The 19,185-nt window shown below is 44.4% G+C and overlaps 1 protein-coding gene across 1 annotated transcript in view; it reads left to right on the plus strand.

Annotated features, from left to right (window-relative positions):
• SLC12A2 (solute carrier family 12 member 2) overlaps window positions 1–19,185 on the plus strand; it is a 439,949-nt gene that overhangs the window by 160,601 nt on the left and 260,163 nt on the right. The window contains exons 3-5 of the mRNA XM_078675608.1: window positions 9,268–9,343; window positions 9,643–9,738; window positions 16,679–16,818. Of these exons, the coding sequence (XP_078531734.1) occupies window positions 9,268–9,343; window positions 9,643–9,738; window positions 16,679–16,818 (312 nt within the window). The remainder of the gene's footprint in view (window positions 1–9,267; window positions 9,344–9,642; window positions 9,739–16,678; window positions 16,819–19,185) is intronic.

A 19,185-nucleotide genomic window follows, 5' to 3' on the forward strand; every position in this document is an offset into this window, starting at 1 on the left:
CTTTCACCTGCCGAAACTGCACCTTCACCTGCTCCAACGACGCCAAAGTACCAACAGCAACGGGATCCAACCAACTGCGATGCATCCTGTTCAACACCCGCTGCGCACGCAAGCACGCCGTCGAGCTCTGGGACCTACTCGCCACCACATCACCAGACATCGCCTTCCTGACCGAGACAGAGCTGAACGAAACCTCCGCCCCAGACATCGCAATGGCCATCCCTGACGGATACAAGATCTCCCGCAGAGACCGCGCCAACGGAGTCGGAGGAGGAATCACCATCATCCACAAGAACCCCATCAAGGTCTCCACTAACACCAATGACACCCTCACCACCGCCGAATACATGCACTTCAAGATCCACACGGACCCCAAGACCACCCTCAGGCACCCTCGTCTACAGACCACCTGGCCCACGCCCCCAATTCTGCAACTCCATCGCCGACTTCATCAGCACGAACGCACTGACCTCCGCCAACTACATCCTGCTCTGCGACCTGAACTTCCACCTGGAAAACGACAACAGCAACTCCTCCACCCTGGTCGACAACCTCGCCACCCTCGGACTGAAACAGATCGTCACAACCCCGACCCACATCGCCGGCCACACGCTCGATGCCATCTTCTCCTCCAGCCCACGTGTCACCTTCGGCCACGCCTCCGCGCTCACCCAGACCGACCACCACTGCATCTACTTCACCTTCCAGAAACCCGTCACTCACCAGCGCACCCCACAGATTCACCCCCCCACCCCCCCTGGCGCTGGGGCAAAGTAACCAAGGTATTGCTGGAAGATCACCTTGCAATCAACCCACCGACCAGCCCCACCGACCCAGAGGAGGGGGCCCGCACCCTCAGACTCTGGATGGAAAACTGCGCCAACACCGTAGCACCAGTGCAACTACCCGCCAACAGACACCAGCCAGAGAGCCAGCTGGTTCACCCCGGAGCTCCTGGCCTCCAAGCGCACCTGCTGGAAACTCAAACATCTGGCTCAGCGATAGAACACCCGCCAACCACGCAGCCCACAAAGACGCCAGTCGCAACCATCACCGCCTCATCAGGACCACCAAAAGAGCCTCATTCAAAGACCGCCTTGACAACAACACACACAACAGCAAAGAGCTCTTCAACATCGTGAAGGAACTCTCCAGTCCCAGCTCCTGCACCAACGACATCCCGCCGTCGCAGGCCCTGTGCGACACCCTCGCCGCCTTCTTCCACCACAAAATCACCAACATCCACAACAGCTTCAACCCTCAGATGAACCCAACGAGCCCCACTACGACGAACACACCCAACCCCACCGACCACGACCTTCTGACCACATGGACCAACGTGAGCACCGAAGACATAATCAAGACCATGAGCACCATCCACTCAGGCTCCCCTTCGGACCCTCTCCCCAACCCCATCACCAACAAAGCCAACAGCCTAATCGCACCCCACCTGAGTAAACTCCTCAACCTCTCCTTCGAAACCGCCACTGTGCCTGAGAGCTGAAAGCACGCCGAGATCAACACCCTACTAAAGAAGCCCAAGGCGGACCCGAGCGACCTCAAGAACCTCAAGAACATCCAGCCCATCTCCCTGCTCCCGTTCCCAGCAAAAGTCATCGAAAAGACCGTCAACACCCAGCTCACCCGCTACCTAGAAGACAACAGCATCCTGGACCCCTCCCAGTCTGGCTTCCGCAGCAACCGCAGCACCGAGACCGTGCTCATCGCCTCCACAGATGACATCAGAATCCTCCTCGACAACGGCGAGACAGCAGCCCTCATCCTCTTGGACCTTTGACACCGTCTGCCACCACACACTTCGCACACGCCTCTTTGACGCAGGGATCCGAGACAAAGCCCTGGATTGGACCACCTCCTTCCTCACCGACAGAACCCAGAGAGTCCTCCTCCCCCTGTTCCAATCCGGTACCACCAAAACCATCTGCGGCGTCCCGCAGGGATCCTCCCTCAGCCCGATGCTGCTCAACGTCTACATGGCTCCCCTCGCTCGCATCGCCAGACTAAACGACCTCAACATAATCTCCTACGCCGACGACACCCAGCTGATCCTCTCCCTCACCAAGGACCCCCTCATCGCCAAATCCAACCTGCACCAGGGTATGAAGGCCGTCGCTGGCTGGATGGAGGCAAGCAGGCTCGAGCTGAACACTGACAAGTCTGAGATCCTCATCCTCGGGCCCAACCCCTCGGCGTGGGACGACTCCTGGTGGCCTCCATCCCTGGGAACCGCCCCCAGCACCGACCAACCACGCACGCAACCTAGGGGTCATCCTCGACTCTACGCTCAGCATGACCAACCAAGTCAACGCAGTCTCCTCCTCATGCTTCCACACCCTCCGCATGCTTCGCAAGATCTACAGATGGATCCCGACAAAAACACGGAAAACAGTCACCCACACCCTCATCAGCAGCCGACTCGACTACGGAAACGCCCTCTACGCCGGAGCCCCGTCCAAACTAATCAGCAGACTCCAAAGAATCCAGAACGTCTCCGCACGCCTGGTCCTAGACGTCTCACGCAGAGACTACATCACTCCTCACCTGAGAGACCTACACTGGCTCCCCGTCGACAAAAGAATCCCTTTCAAACTCATGATCCACGCACACAAAGCAATCCACAAAACCTTCCCAGCCTATCTCAACAGCAGACTCTCCTTCTACGTACCAAACAGGATACTCCGCTCCGCAGACCTTTCCCTGGTCGCCGTCCCACGCATCCACAAAACCACCTCCAGAGGCAGATCCTTCTCCCACCGCGCCGCCAAGACCTGGAACGCCCTCCCCCTCCGACAGACCACAGACCTCTCGGCATTCAGAAGACTGCTCAAGACCTGGCTCTTCGACCACTAGCTGCAGCTCCCCCCCTCCCCACCCAGCGCCTTGAGACCCTAGCGGGTAACTAGCGCGCTTTACAAATTCCTTGATTGGTTGGTTGAACAAAAGAAGTGTTTAAGGAGCCTGTAAAGGTCAGGGTTATTACATTTAAGGTGGACTAGAAATACAAACCCGTTCCTACTGATCCACCATACATTACTGCCAATCTAGTGATTTATACTGCATATAAAAGGTCAAACTCCAAAGGGACTGGAGATGCTCCACCCCCAGGCAAAAGCAAAAAAAGTATTATGTTGCAGGAAAGATGGTTGCAGCACAATCCGCAACCCATTGATGTATTGCCACTTCAGTTGGACTACTGGCACAATGTGATCGTGCTCAGTGGGATGAGATGGGGAGCTCTTACAGCTCTTACAAGAGCAATATAAGCAAAGGGCACAATAATTGGTTTCAGAGGGTCAGGCAATTTCAAATACATCTATTGGGTGTGCCGTTGACTCTGGGTACACTGCCGCAAGAGGAATTCATTCTAGCACCCCCATTAGAAAGCATGCTTGGCTTAGAATCTCTGGATTAAAGCCAGAGGTTCAACAACATCTGATCAGCCTGCCGTTTGATGGAGAGCACCTTGTTGGGCTGCAAATTGATCAGATGCTGGAAAAAAGACTGACACCGCCAAGGCGATAGGAGCATTAACATTTCCATCCCCCTCGAGCTAATTTTTGCTGTCCAGTTTCGTAGGGGCTCCACCACCACATTCCTAGACACACACCTCATAGTACAAAACCGGTGTTTTCCAAAATGCTTGTATGTAGCCTTCTCAAAACCCCTGTAGAACAGTCACTATCTCAAAACAAGGAATACCTCGCTGGCTAGTCAAATTCATAGAATCTTGCTATTCCAAAGCTAAAAGACTGCTTGGAACACCTTCGAGGCCACATTCTACTAGGACAAAAAGCAGAAACAATGTTTTTTTAGGGCACATTCGAATTGCAGACATTTGTAAGGCTGCAACTTGATACATACCACACACACACACTTTTACTAAACACTATTGTGTGGACGTTCCAGCACCACAGCAAGCCCAAGTGGGTCAAGCTGTCCTATGTGCACTTTTCTAGTGTTCTGCAACATCCCTTGGCTAACCACAACTTTACAGGGAAACTGCTTTCTAGTCTATGCATAGCATGTGTGTCCACCGCTACACATTCCATGAACAGAATGTTACTTGCTCTGTATACACTTGTTTGTGGCATGTAGAGCTGTAGAACACACCTTTACTGTTTATCCTGCACCACCTCGTTGGAAAAACCTATCTGAAGATGGAGACAATGTTGATGTTCAATACTGCCTAATGGAGGAGTCCCTACACCTTGTGATTCGACAGACTTTCGTCGAACAAAATAAAGTTGTTCATGTCCGAGCCCAACACTAGGTGGCAGGTGTATGCATAGCATGTGTATCTATAGCAATACTTACCACAAAGTGATGTATACAGGGTAAGTAACATTTTCCTTAAGTGTCTGCCACGTCATCATTTGAACTACACTAAATTTACAGTTCGTTCTGAAGCTCCTTGTAAGTTTACATTTGAATGAGCAGTCCAGTTGACCACTTTCCCTGCTTCCAGAAAACCTCCACTTGCAATCCCTGCAGCTAAGTCTTCATACCTTAGAAATTAAGTCAATGCTTAAAGATCAAATTACAGACCAGTGGTTGTTAGAAAACTACACCATGTGTAAGTAGCCCCAGATGTCATGAGGGAAAATGAGGATTGCATAAAATGTTTTTTCAAAGGCTTCGTATAAGCATTTTTCTGGCACTGAGAAGAAAGTGGATCAATCATAGGGCTTTCGAAATGTCTCTTTAGCGTTAATCTTTCTGCTTATGTACTTGACAGTGACAAATAAGCATTCTTGTGTCATGACTGAGACCCATACTTTCACTTGTAGATCCAAGCCCTCTTTAGCAATTAAATGCATTGACTTCCATGATAATAGATCAAAGCAGTTGGCACCAGCGAAAAAGTCTAATGTATGCATGTATGAATGAATGAATGAATGATTTAAGCCAGTGATTCAGTTTAAAGTACACAGTCACTGTTCATCTGTTTTAGTAGATCAAAAAGAGGTGAGGTTTGTGTATAGGAAAAGTATTGCTAAGATTTATCGCTCATGTTCTCCACAGGCACAGTAATGGGATCCCATGGTGAATTTTTTTCAGTGAACTATGGGCAAGATATGTGGTTAACCTTTCAATGTGGAAGAGGCTCCAGTGTAACAAAAAAAAATGCACATGTCCGAAATGTGTCCACCTCAATATGGAGGCCAAATGAGAGACCAGGAAAAGCCTATTCTACAGTGCACCAAATGAGAATTGCCCTGTTAATCATGAACAATCTCCCATTTTTACAACATAAAAAGGGCACCAGAAATGTGCCCGCTTTAGAATGATGGCATTTCCGATCATAAATATGTACTGTTTGCTTTAACTTATCAATACAGTAGACTGTGTCACACAAATTTGCTATTTTTTGCATCACGTATTCGGACTGAGAAAATAGGATGAATATTTCTCCCCGTTTAGTGGTGTATATGACGACAAAGATTAAAATGTTTTTTATAGAGTTCATAAGAGCCATGTTTAAAATGGTTTTCCTTCAATGCTTGAACATATTTTTCCTTTGGCAAATTTAACCTTATACTTGGTATCAACAATTTCTCAAGTCTTAAAAAGCTGTTGCCTTAGGAAATCCTGAAAAAGAATAGCGTCAAAGTAGGCGGTTCCATTAAATGGTTGAGCATGTTTCACCTGAGAAATGCCTCCTGTGGCAGGGTATTTATCAGTGAACCACTTGGACAGCTGCAAGGCCACACCATAGAGATAATAGCATGGGTTCAAATGGCACTATTATTGATATTCAGACCAGATTCTATACATAGTGCTCGATAGCCTTACGTTAAGTTCATGAGTGTATGAAACATCCCTGTATGGAGCAAAAAGATATTTGCCTGTAATTCAAGTTCTCTAGTCTTGGTATCCTTCACAGATTCTCATACAACCCTTCCACCCAATCCCTCCATCTTTTACCTATTGTGCTTTGAATTTCTGACCTCGAATGCTTCTAGAACAGTGGTTCTTAACATCTGTGGACACCCACTTATTCATTACTGGACCCCGAGGACCTCTACTGAATCATTACTGGAAGCCGGGAGCCCTAGCCTAAGCATTTTTAATTATTTGAACAGCAAAACCATGCGCAAAAAATAAAGTAACTAGCATTCATCAAACAAGTACATAAATGATCAAACATTGTATATAATTTGCAAATAAAGGTAAAGTGTATGTATTGCTAGAAAGTGCAATGTTAAAATGCCTTTTTCATTAGTCAGTTGAAACTTTAATTCTTCTCATCTTCCTAATCCCATTGGAAGACTCCATCTTGTCATTTGGTCTTTGTCCTTACACCAGTGGCATCACTTTGGTGATGTCTAAGACTGTATTCCTTATTGTGGTCATGCTAACCAGGAACATTATTAAGATGCAGTTGCTTTCCTCTGACAAACCCTAAACTGTGATTCAGCGAGATGGTCGTTCTCGGGACTCCTTTTTAGGTCTCGTCTAGGCAGCGCTTGCGCTGTCTCTTCGAGACATGCTGTATTAAAGATATGTGCTTAAAGCTCCACCCATCTTTTTAACCTCTTGCCTGTGTCCGACATTACGGTGGGTGTGTGCGTCGGACTGCCGGGAGCCATCCGATTTCAGCACGTGTGGGATTTTCCTGCACCGTGGGGAAATTCCGGCCGCGGTCAAGGGGTTGATTGGCTGCTGTCCCTGTCCTTTGTAAATGGTGGCTTTTCATTGGTCAGTATGCGTAGTAGTCCCTCCTTAGTATCGCCTTGTCTCTTCTTGTAACCTCCAATGAGGACCCCCTCCCTCCTCCTATTACATGTGTTGTTACTCCCTAGGTTTTAATTACAGCTTCAAGGCACTATTTTCTTAAAAGGCTTCAGGCAAGCCACACACTTGGTCCTAACCTATGCTGGCGGTGGATACTTCGCTCATTAGAACATCTCAAATTTATGAGACCGTCTATAAATTTCTCTTCATCAGCTCCACACAGAGTACAACCTAATCCTAAATAAAAAATGGATGTAATAATTCTTTTGTCACATTTCAAAGTTACTAATTGTATTTATGGACATAGCTATTTGAATGTACTTGTACTTTCTTGCATGCAGTGCACTATGGGTAGGGTGAATTAACCATATCTTCTGCAGGGTGCAGTACAATATGTGACCAAAAGAGGTCCACAGTGCTGGTGCCTTGCTCACTAGAAACCTCTAGGAGCAGCTTGCGGTACTGCACTGAGACATACAATGCTGGTTCCTGGCTCCCTACACAAGCACTACAAGCACCTACACTAGGTCTTGCATTACTGAAAGTATGAGTTATTGGCGTTGCATTATTATTTGCAACACCAATACCTCAAACTATCAGTAATGGACAGCTATTTCATTGCAAATGATTGTTTGTGAAGGTTTTCATTTCTAGATTTAACTGGAAACCTTGTCTTCTACTCTTAAAGGGGCATGGTAAGTAGTTTAGTAGAATCACTATGATAGTGGATTCATTTCCTCCCTGTCACACAGGAGAGAGATTCGAAAATGGTCTGTGTGTCTAGCCCTATAGTTAAATTAAAATAAAAGAAAGCAGTAGGTAGACTACGTAGGTTTTATAGCAAGTTATACCGACCAAGCAAAGTGTTACAGGTGAATTCCAGGTAGTTAGGCATGCCTAAAATAACCCTTCACTTAACATTCTGAAAGTGAATTATTGGGTGACACGCTGGGTGTTGTCCCTTTGCTCTTTGCATATTGATTTAAATAATACAAATGGTTGGGCATGGCAGTAATTGTGTAAACTGAGTCAGCCGGAAACACACTTATAGATGTAAAGCTGACCTTAATATACATTTAGTTTTCAGTTTGAATGACTGATCACATTTCATAAAAGGGCGAGTAACATGGACTGCTAGAAAGTGATTTCCCCTTGAAAGTGTGACCAGTAAGTTTGTTTTATTTTCTAGTGTCTTTGGCAGACGTACTCGGGTATGTCATAAAGGGAACATGTTGTGTTTACAGATTAAAATTGAGATTGAAATCCACGTTCTGCATTGACATGCTATTTACTTGTAATGTATCTCATTACCATACCAAAGAGGGAGAGGTCCCAATGTTTCCCGTAGGGAACAATCTATTTTATATATCCCCTCATAACTCAAGAATTCAACAAATTAGCAACCACATTTCAAAAATTAACTGTCAATTCACATAAAGAGCAATTAAAAAACAAGTTGTCTCTTTATGTGAATTGACACATTTTTTACTTTTTTGTATGGTACTTCAATTTTGTATTTATTAATGCATTGTATGTAATTGTACAATTTCCATATTGATCTATTTTATATTTTTTATGTTTGCAGTTAATTTTTGAAATATGGTTGCTAATTTGTTGAATTCTTGAGTTATGAGGGGATATATAAAATAGATTGTTCCCTACGGGAAACATTGGGACCTCTCCCTCTTTGATTACATATCACTCCTTGTCCCAGATTGAATTTGTCAGGAGACCTCCCTTCTTTTTGACATTTCTCATTACCATACAACATTCCTATTGGCGTGCCAATGCTTTTTAAATTCTGCATCAAGTAAAGTATAAAGAATGTGGCTCATATTTTCCTGTTGTTGAACTGAGTCAAATGTTTTCTTTTTTTTTTTTCTTTTTTTTTTTATGATGCATCAAGCATAGTTGATCCTGTTTCTAAAACTCTTCTTGGGCACAACATAGTTTCTTTGATTTCACACATCCTCATGACCGCTCTCATTATCTGGACACCATACCATGCATTTGCGACCCTCCTTCGACTACGTATTTGAATACTTCCCATAATCTATTTAAATGGAGATAATGTATCCATCTTGTTGATTTGAATATCCTAGTTGTTAAAATCACACAAACAAAGTGGCTTGGCTTTATTCCAGCTGTGCACTGAATTTCTCTTGCATCTTGGAATGGATTATTTTTTCACACACTGAATACATATGTTCATTCCCAATCTGCTGCCCATGTGATACCCTGATCATATAGTCTTATGAACTCATAGAAAAACGTAGCATTTTTTATCTGCTCCTTTACTTAGTCACAAAGTAGAAATCAAGGTGTTACTTGCTCGAAGCAAATTGTTGAAAATGCTGATTTTGTTTAACATTGGCATCATTACCCCCTCTTTCCCAGTGTCCTTTCCCCAAATATTTCTTGATCTTGTAATGTTTTACACGTGTGACGCTCTGTGTTTTGGTGGACAGGGTCTCGTATTAATCTTTTCCTCCCTCGCCTTCCCTTCCCCAGGTACGATGTATGTTAAATATTTGGGGTGTGATGCTCTTCATCAGATTGTCATGGATTGTTGGACACGCTGGGATAGGTACGTGTAATATTTTGCACTGTAATTGCAGTTAAATACGCACAAATGTTTAATTTCCAGTTACCCATGCTATGTGATGTGTAAGGAGAGTGATGAGTAGAGTTGGAATTCGTAAATTCGAAACGAATAAGTCACTGTGGCAAAATCTATCGCTTGTTAAGATATTGTTAGTTCTCTTGTATTAGTTAAAAGTGGCTTTCCATTTTGATTGTCCCATTTGCTTTTGTTTTTTAAACTTTCAAGCGTCTGTTTTTTCTAATTAAGTAGCAGTAAAACATTTTTCTTTTTTTGTCTCCAAGGTCTGTCTGTTTTAGTTATTGCAATGGCCACTGTTGTGACGACTATCACAGGATTGTCCACGTCTGCGATAGCGACCAATGGGTTTGTAAGAGGAGGTATATATATATTTTTCTATATAAGTAGCACTTGATGTACTTAGTAGCCAATAACTTGGGAGTTGAGTAGGTCACAATTCAGGGTAAATTTGGTGGTTTGCAGGTGTGGGCTGATTTTCTTTCAAGTTCATCAAGTCCTTACTTAACATGGAGTGCTGTAGCAGGTCGAATAATCTTCAGCCTCCTGCAGTATATGGCGAATTGGTGATTTTGAACTGCTATTCAAGCATGGCATAATTGTTGTTCTTCATTCACAAAAAGGGAGGTTGTTCTTCATTCACAAAAAGGGAGGACTTTTCTTTATACTAATTTTGAGGGATTAGCAGGATAATTCCATTACATGTAGCCTGTGCAGCTGTAAATCACATGCTCTGCATACTCTTGCCATTTAGTTGGGTGCAGACATTTTCAAGTTGTTCATGATTGAAGTTTTCAGTCTTAATGTCTCGTACCTAGTCCCACATTGTACCAGGACAAATACTTTATCAGGTTTGGACATTTCAGCTTGAACTCTGGACTGTCCACAATCTTTTTGTCCCTTCGGGTTCAGTCTGAGTATCCTGCTCGGTTGTCTGAAAATTCATCAAGAGGGGCGTTGGTAACATTATCTATTCAGTTCTGAAATGCATCAGAGCTGTTTGCTTCCAGGTCTCTGATTATATCTAGAATACATTTCAGAGAAGGGGAGTGTGCAGATTGTCTTTTCAGTTCTGCCCAAAGTTTAACACCAGATGCCCTTGACCGGACCACACTGGCTTTGGCATTCCCCCAAAGCAGAGGTTAACCTACTGTATTTTCCTGGTGTTAATAAACAAAAGACAATTATGTGTCACTGAGAACGCCACTGGCTTCATTACAAGATGCAACGAGAAGACCCTTCTGATCTACCTCCTGCACTGTCTGCCGAAGAAATAGTCGAAACGTACTGCACAATGAAGGCCCATCCAGTGTACAGGAAGCACAGAAAGAACTACGTCCAATTGTCCTCACTTCTGAGGGCTCTACAGCCCTCATGTCAGAAAGACACCAGGGCCAGGACAGACTGTGTCCAGTCCCGCCATTCCTTGAAGATCAACAAAAGTTAAAAAAAACTCATGGAGATGTCGCGAATGAATCCTAAGGGAGCTGGGCATCGAGGCATGACCTTTTGTGCATGGCTTCTGGCACTCTTCCCTCTTGGCATGAAAAGTCCCCTTCAGCTCTAGAAAAGCTACGGCCCAAAGGGCTTAAAGCCTTCGCTGATGCAGACTCGACCCAGAATCTCAAATTACGCACCTTTTGGAGTCAAAATCTGCCCTGATGCCTGCTCCAAAAGACCGAGTCATCTAGGTTTACATTGAGCATGCCCACTAGTGCCAGTGAGTTCCCAAAGGCCCTTGATCTAAGGAGATCCTCCCCTACCATTAGAGGAGCCTCATACTCCACTGCTAAACCCTACAAATGAAAGGAGTTTTTTTTAAATTGAAGAGCAGATACCTGAGGAGTTGAAAGTCTGTCCAATTCCAAGGTGGAGCAAGAACAAGGCTACCAGTACTTTACCATAACCACCTCCAATCGGTCCTCAGCCCCCAACACCTACATCACTATCACCAAATCACTTCAGGAGTCTGTGCACTTGTATCATGCAGACTAGAACCAGGGGAGTGCCTATGACCCTCATGGCCCTCATTTTGACCCAAACCCACCTATGCAGGTGGCCGGTACATGGGAGGATTTCATTGTGCCTCTCCTGCGACACAATAGTGTATCATGCTGTGCTACATAGAGCAGTGGACCACCACAAAGAGCTCCATGTGGTGCGTGGTGGTTGTGGGGAGTAGATGACAAAAACTGGAAGCATGATGAAGTGTGCCATCGAACATTTCAGGGAGCCAGTGAAAGCTCTAGTGGTCATTCTGGGGGTTGAGAAGGAGTGTAAACTCTCCCAAGACGACCTCCTGTTGTTCAGGGGTCATGTACTGCTGAGATTTTTGGTTTTACATATGGCCATGAAGAGGGCTTACACCTAGGCATCAGGGGAGTCCTGTCGACCTGACTGGGAAAGTAAAAAGACAGATGCAACAAGGAAGTTTACTTTAGGGGTGGCTATCCAGTTGAGGTTAAGAACTAGTGGCAGAGGACAAGAGCATGTATGTGCTTGATGGGGAACATCTCTTTGGCCTGCTGTTAGCATGTTGGAAAAGATTAAAATAGATAGCCACATTGCAGAAGCCGGTGGTGGGGGAGAAACTGTGTGGTGGGAGCAATTTGTGGTGCTTGTGTTTACCTAAAGCACCTGGCTTTGGGTCATTCAGTCACATTAAACTTCTAGTGGATCGTTGGCCTGGGCGGGACAAATTGTTTGATATGTGGACACATGAGCCAGTCCACAAGTGGAACAGAAACCTCCAAATTCTTTAGATCTACTTTCAAAAAAGGTGCTCACCAACAATCACTAATGTAGAAAACAGGTAGCCGCAACCACATTCCGTGGCAGATGCACTGTGGCTGTATAGGTCAGGGATCTTTACCTATGGTTTTCCTCCTCCGCCACCGTCTCATTTTCATACCTGTAAATGTATTCCCATCCACAAAAATAGCTTCTATCAGACTAGACCTTCTGACCCAGCATTGTGGGTCAGCTCAGAAGTTTAAACCTCAAAAAAATAAACCTGGTTATTTATTACCCTCCTGATGATTTAGAGTTTGGTTACTTACAACTGCTTTAGGTATGCAAATCCGGCGGGAGGCGCACAAGCCACCATGTGGGATGCCAGACCTCAGAAAGGTTTTGTATCCTACTAAGTAAACCAGTCCGCCACTCTAAGCAAAGATGCAGGATATTATTTGTTACCTGCTGCATCTTTAAAAAAACAAAACGGGGTCATCCTACACTTCTGTTAAGCGATATTATGCGAAGGAGCAACAGAGGGAAAAGAAAACCAGGTCGCCCTCCACTCCCAAATCTCCAAAACCTGTTTCTAAGGCGCCTTTATTCAACTTCAAAACTTTTTTAAAAAACGTGTGTGAAATACTGTCATTTACTAAATTCCATATACTCCTTTCATCCTATTTTTGAGGTAGTCACAACACGTTTTTCCGCCTTTCTTTAAAAACCTAATTTTTTGCAACAGACTGTTTCCCAGGCCTAGAACACTAAGGTTTTTAAAGAGACGGAAAAACGTGTTGACTACCTCATGAATAAGAAGAAAGAGTATATAGAATTTAGTAAATGACAGTATTTCACACACGTTTTTTAAAAAAGTTTTGAAGTAAAGGCGCCTTAGAAACCAGGTTTTGGTGTTTTGATAAGCGATAATATGCGCCAGTGTGCAGCCTACATACATTTACATTTACATTTTACCTACACTCCCTGCTCAGGGCCTCCGTGAGCCTAGAGCCGGCCCAGCCCCCTACATGGGACCTTGATGTGGCACTAACCAGACTTATGGGCCTTCATTTTGAGCCAGGGCACTCTCTTGTGAAATGCAGTTCCTCTTTTGGGAAGTGGCCTTCCCAATTGCAGTCTCTGCACTAAGGAGAGTTAGTGAATTGCAGGTGCTCACAGTTGAGGAAGCCTTTATAAAAGTTCATAAAAACAGTGACATCCTAGGGATGAACCCAGGATTTCGAACATGATCTTTTCACATCCTAAGACGGTAGCAGCAAGGGCATTGCACACATTAGATGTCAGGAGGGTAGTAGTATACTAGATTAACAGTACAAAAACCGTCTGCAAATCTGAGCAACTGTTTGCAAATCCCGTATCAAAGTATGGCATTTCAAGATGGGTAGTGAAATGCGTACAGACATGCTAGGTTGAAGCAGAACATACACCGCATAATGGTCCCATGGCACATTTTACTAGAAAGAAGGGTGCTATTATGGTCTTTTTAGGGAACATTTCGATAGCCGATATCTACCAAGCTGCTACATGGTCCGCTTCACTCACATTCACTAAGCACTATTGTTCAAGCACTTCAGGTTGCCAATAAGCTTAAGTTGGCCAAACTGTACTGAAAAATGTTTTTCTGGTGGATACTTCTGGATTCCTCACCTTTGGATTATCCCCCAAGCACCAGACTACATCCAGAAGATTTTTCAGCATAGTCCCTGCAGGTCAGAGTTTGTGTTGTGTGGTTCTGGGTCGACTCCCCTATACCCCGGAATCGAGGACTGGAGAGTTATATAGCCACTACGTCTATTCCTTTCAATCCACACATTTGGAGTCCGATATGGAGCTAGTTCCTTCTTTTTCTCGTCCGTTTTTCTCCAGATTTTCTATCCAGGGTGTTACCTCTTAAAATTACAAGGTATAATTCTTGTAGCGGCTGTTGTGTGCTCATGTCTGTGACCGATTCCCGCCACCTCAAAAATGGTGTGTCTCTGGTGTTCTGGGTCAGGCCATAACTCGAAGTCATGCTAGAAGTGATGCACTCAAAGGTGACCTGAGACCACCAGGGCAAGCTGTGTGTCGTCCAGCATCAATCGAAATCCTGTAAGGGCCTCTCCTGCTCAGTCGAGAAGGGCTTGATCCAGTGACAAGTCATTTTCGTCATCAGAGCCTTTGGGTGATTCTAAACCTAAAAAGAAAAACAAGTTGTCCAAGCAGGCCTTGTCCCAGCCACTCTACCCTCCCTCTGAAAACTCACAAGGATGTCAAGGTGCCTTGCAGTCTCGCTCTTGATCCACTACTGAAGAGGTGATTTAGCAGTTGATTCTAATGCACACCGAATTTCGGTGTCCGTCAGTGAAGCCTCTGCATATCTATGTGCTTACGGGAGGCCATGCTCCGTATCTTTGGCACTCTAATGACTCCCTCTGGTGAATGATTGAGCCCCATGGGTCCCGGGAGGCCTCTCGTCTAGTTACTGCCATTGGGCCACCCTCTGTGCCGTCTGTGCCTCCTAAACCCACTATGTGTTCAGCTCTGGCTCCAGAGCGGGCTTCTTTCCTGGCACTTAAGTCTATGCCAGTTCCTTCCTCGTTGGCACCAGCACTGATGCTGGGGGAGGACATGGATCCCATAGTTCTACTAGCCAAATCGGTCTCAACTTCTGTCGAAGCTGTGCTCCGGCTCTGTCCCCACATGCCCGGCCCCATACATTTGGACTTTGCCTAGAAGCCGCTCTCCAGTGTGCCAACACATTTTTTGATTAGACTGTAACCAGAGGCAGACAGTTTTTGCTGTGGATGGTTATGGTGTGAAAGTAGTTCCCCCACAATATGATGGCATTTTTATATATACTCACTAGAGGCCTATGGGCTGGACACTTCCTTGACACAGAACTGGTCTCCCCAATCTAGCTCTTCCACAGAATAGTCTGCTTCCTTCACCATGGTTATTAGTTGGGCAGTTAAAGTTTGGATCTGCAGTGCAGTGTTCAGGAGACCGTTATGCCGAGATCAGTCCAAAGCGGCTACCAGATTTCCAAGGCTACATAGATAATCATTGGATTCTTGCACGCGGCCCAAGCACATCGACTAGCTACTGCTGATCCAAGATGTCTAGGCACGACACTGACCCAGGACTAGCCATCTAAGTCAGCCTCAGCTTGTCCAAGTAAGTGCAGTTCAGTAATCGTGCCTACAAAAGGATGCATATTTGTAGGGCAGTGACACAGCAGCAAATTCACAGGAGGGTGGTACTAGGCACAAAGGAATGTACTTCAATTGTTATCCTGGGCTTTGGAGCTTATGAACAAGATACCTTCGTATCAGCCATCTTCCCTTTAATGCCAGTCATAAGATCAGCAACATACTGACCTGATGGTCCTCCCTCACACCGTTTTCTTACCACTGATTTAAGAAGTAAAAAGATGAAGCAGCCTTGGTGGTTCTCTCCGCCCTCCCCGTGCACATATTTTAAAAAGCTGCTTATTGCCTATAAAGCGGCAAGAACTGGCGCACTAACATAACTGCCCAAAACGCTAGGTAAGGTGGCCAACCCGGCACAAGGAATCCAGATCTCCCCAGACTTGAAACCCAGTAATACAGAAACTCCTTACAAGATGGAGTTACTGTCCAAACCTCTCGCTCATTACCCACATCCATTTGCAAAATCTGTCATCTGCTCTAAATTTACTACAATATCATTTTGTACATGCACTTTTCAACTTGTAGGTTGACTTTTCAATTTCCACGCTCTGTGTTCTCCCTCACGCTCCTCTGGTGGCTTTAAAAGCGGTCTATAGTTGGCTGCTAGGCGTAACACTGTGGGAAGAAAATTCATCAATGTAATGCTAGCGGGACATCTCCATCACAGAGCTACGAAGTACTTTAATTTAATAAGTGCAAGATACTAGTACAAATGTATCGATTATAACGATGTTCACAAAATGTAAACAAAACAAATGACACAATTTATGTAAAATAATCTTTACATCTCAAAACGTGTAGCTCAAAACTTGATAGATGTTATAGTGGTTCTACTTTGTTTTTTCATGTTAGTAACTGGTGCATTTCTTTAGAACACAAATCATTTCTTTTAAGGGTTTTGTATTTTTAACCACTTGGCTGAAACAAATCCTAGAAGCAAACTAGAGTTAACATACTGAAATTAATCTCATTGTGCCACAGTTTAAATCCTCATTCCTGCAGCCTTCATGGAAGGTCAAACGGGGGAAGTTCTGTGTATTTGTAGCCTTAAACCCCGAGAGTAACCTGCTGCTGTGTAAGTGCATACCGAGAGCTGTTTCTGCAGTAATGTTAAGGGGGCCATTTCTTTAAAGGGAATTACATATTCTGCAAGTGCAAGGCATAATTAATGTCCGCTTCATCCCCAGGGCAGAAGGGTAGTATTAATAGGTAAGTATCTCAGAAATGTAACCCTGCCACTAATCCAATTGTGTTTGAGACAGCATTTAAAATAAAGTGCATGTCGTAGACCTTGTTTCCATTTTCCGCCTAAGCTAATAGCTATGGAAGAAATACCACATTGAGTATCTATTTTTACTTTTAGGTGGGGCGTATTATTTAATTTCCAGAAGTTTGGGACCTGAATTCGGAGGAGCAATAGGCCTTATTTTTGCGTTTGCAAATGCTGTTGCTGTAGCCATGTACGTGGTTGGTTTTTCCGAAACCGTCGTCGACATACTTAAGGCAAGTGGTTTAGTTTATGTACTTTCAATCACTTCTTTTCTTTGTTTTTGTAACGCTGTTATTGCGTTACATAAATGTCGGTTTTCTGAGGCTCTGACGTTTTTCCATCCCCCGCTGGATTCTATTTATTTTTTAGGTTTTCCCATCAAGCATTACTGCAGTTCTTGAACATCACTTTCCACTGTCTTACTTTATTAATGTTTAGTAAGCAAATTACTATATTTAAGTTATTTATCAATTTGTCTTGTATCCAAAGACATGGAACGGAGAAATTCTGGCATGTGAAGCTGCTGTAGTTGGAGACTCATTCGGCGTTGTTTGTATGTGAGACAGCAAGATGGGGGCAGAAGATTTCTTTAACTTAGCATGTGGGACAACCCATGTACGAGTTGGCACGCTCCAAGCCAATAAAGTCCATAGCACGTTTAGCTTTAAATGGTAATTTGCATCCAAACATTAATCAACTGTTGTGCCCATTTATTTTAGGTATTATCGAAATACATACTCATAATGTACTTTCAGAATGCAGTGTGAGCTTTTTTGCACCTGGTATAGATGAAAATGTAATTGAGATTTTCTGGTATGTTGTCTGCGGTAGAAATTGCTCTGGGCCTCAGATGATATTTGACACTTTTGCACTACAGGCGTAATGTGTTTTTCATGTTGCAGCTTGCTATATTGTACTCTGGGCTTCTCATTAGTTGTGTGTTTAAAGACAATCGACTTTTGGGTTTTATCTTTTCCTAGCTAATGCCTGCATTTTCTTTTTTAAAATGTATACAGCCAATTGTTTTCAGCTAAAAGATTGCGGTAATATGTCCTTAGAAGAAAAGGCCACCCCCAGCAGGTGGATGGTTCCAGTGCTTTTTTATTTTTTTATTTTCCGCTATGTGATATTGTGCGACTTAAGCTCCCAAGATGAAGATATATGGGGGTATTTTCAGAGAGCTTTTTAGGTCGAAGCCTACCAGACACTGCTGCTGTCTAGTTTGCTAACAACATCTTGGGGACATTCTGAAGGCTTCTCTGGGAATGCACTCTGTGCCCCGCCATTCCACTAACCTTTAGCCATGCAGTAGCCACGCTGGTGTCCAACATGGCTAAAACATTGGCAAAGCCAATAGCTCTTGCAATAGAAAGACCTATTGAATTTGCCAATGCTTACTTGTTGCTGCAGGAGCATCTGAAACATGAAATGGTCTTGTGTGTGTGTGTGTGTTAAAGGGGTGAGTGTGCTGGGTGGGGGGCTCGAGGGTGGTAAAGTGCCTTATTTCCAGAACTAGAGGGTGATCGATTTGGGGGAGGGGGTTGTTTGTAATCATGAATTTGGTTCTAATTAGAAAGAAGTTAGTTAAATGTTTTAATTTACTAGGTTCTCTGCATTCGTTCCACAAGAGGCAGAACTACCACTTTGAAAATAGTCTTAGACCTTAGGAGGACGATGGTAACAATGTTAGTGCTTTAGAAATTAGATTACTGCAATGGCCTCTATCCTGGGATACAGAAGCAACTCTTGAAATAATTGCAAATGGTACAGAATGCCGCTGTTAGACTCTTGCTGGATGTACCAAAATATCAATCTCTCTCAGAGGACATGTGGAAACTCCACTGGTTACCAGTGATGTAGTGCATCAAATTCAAAGTACTGTGCCTTGCTTGCAAGGCATTGAACAATATTGGGCCAGAGCCACTAAAAAGTTTGTTCGCATGGTACCACCCAGGCTGATGTTTAAGGTCTACCAACGCCAGGTTGATGCTGGTACCTAAAATTCGTACGGCAAATTGGGGTGGCCGAAGTATAAGCTACTGTACAGCTTAACTTTGGAACACTTTTCCAGTAGATATACGAGCGGCCAACTCACTCATCCCCTTCAGAAAAAGTCTGAAAATCTGGTTGTTTAACTAAGTTCACTGAATCCATTCCCTTTTCTTTTTCTTTTGTCATGGCTACTTAGGCCCAGCGCCAAAACACCTTCGGGTATTCGTGCGCTTTAGAAATCTTATTAACATAACAGAACATACATGATTGTAGCTTCCAAGGTCTAATTGTGGTCTTTTTTTCGGACCTGAAACTATGGCAAACCCAGCTGGGAATCAAGGCACTGTGTTTGACAAGTTTGTGACGTGCCACAACCGGAAATTTCACACACCGATAACCTACAACTGTGTGGTTGAGGTGAAACACGGCTCGTAGTCCCCTCAGTACATTGTAGTCAATAAGGCCCATCTGTACAAACTTGCAGTTCCTTCACTGATGAGGCGCTTGGCGCGATATTGTTGTTTGACCGTGATTTGGGAGCTGTCCATCTTGCAAATGATTTTCCTTTCCCATCTGCACATAATCGCAAGGTTTATTTGCTTGGTCAG

This window comes from Lissotriton helveticus, chromosome 2_1 (genome assembly GCF_964261635.1).
Source record: "Lissotriton helveticus chromosome 2_1, aLisHel1.1, whole genome shotgun sequence".
NCBI classification, from domain to species: Eukaryota; Metazoa; Chordata; class Amphibia; order Caudata; family Salamandridae; genus Lissotriton; species Lissotriton helveticus.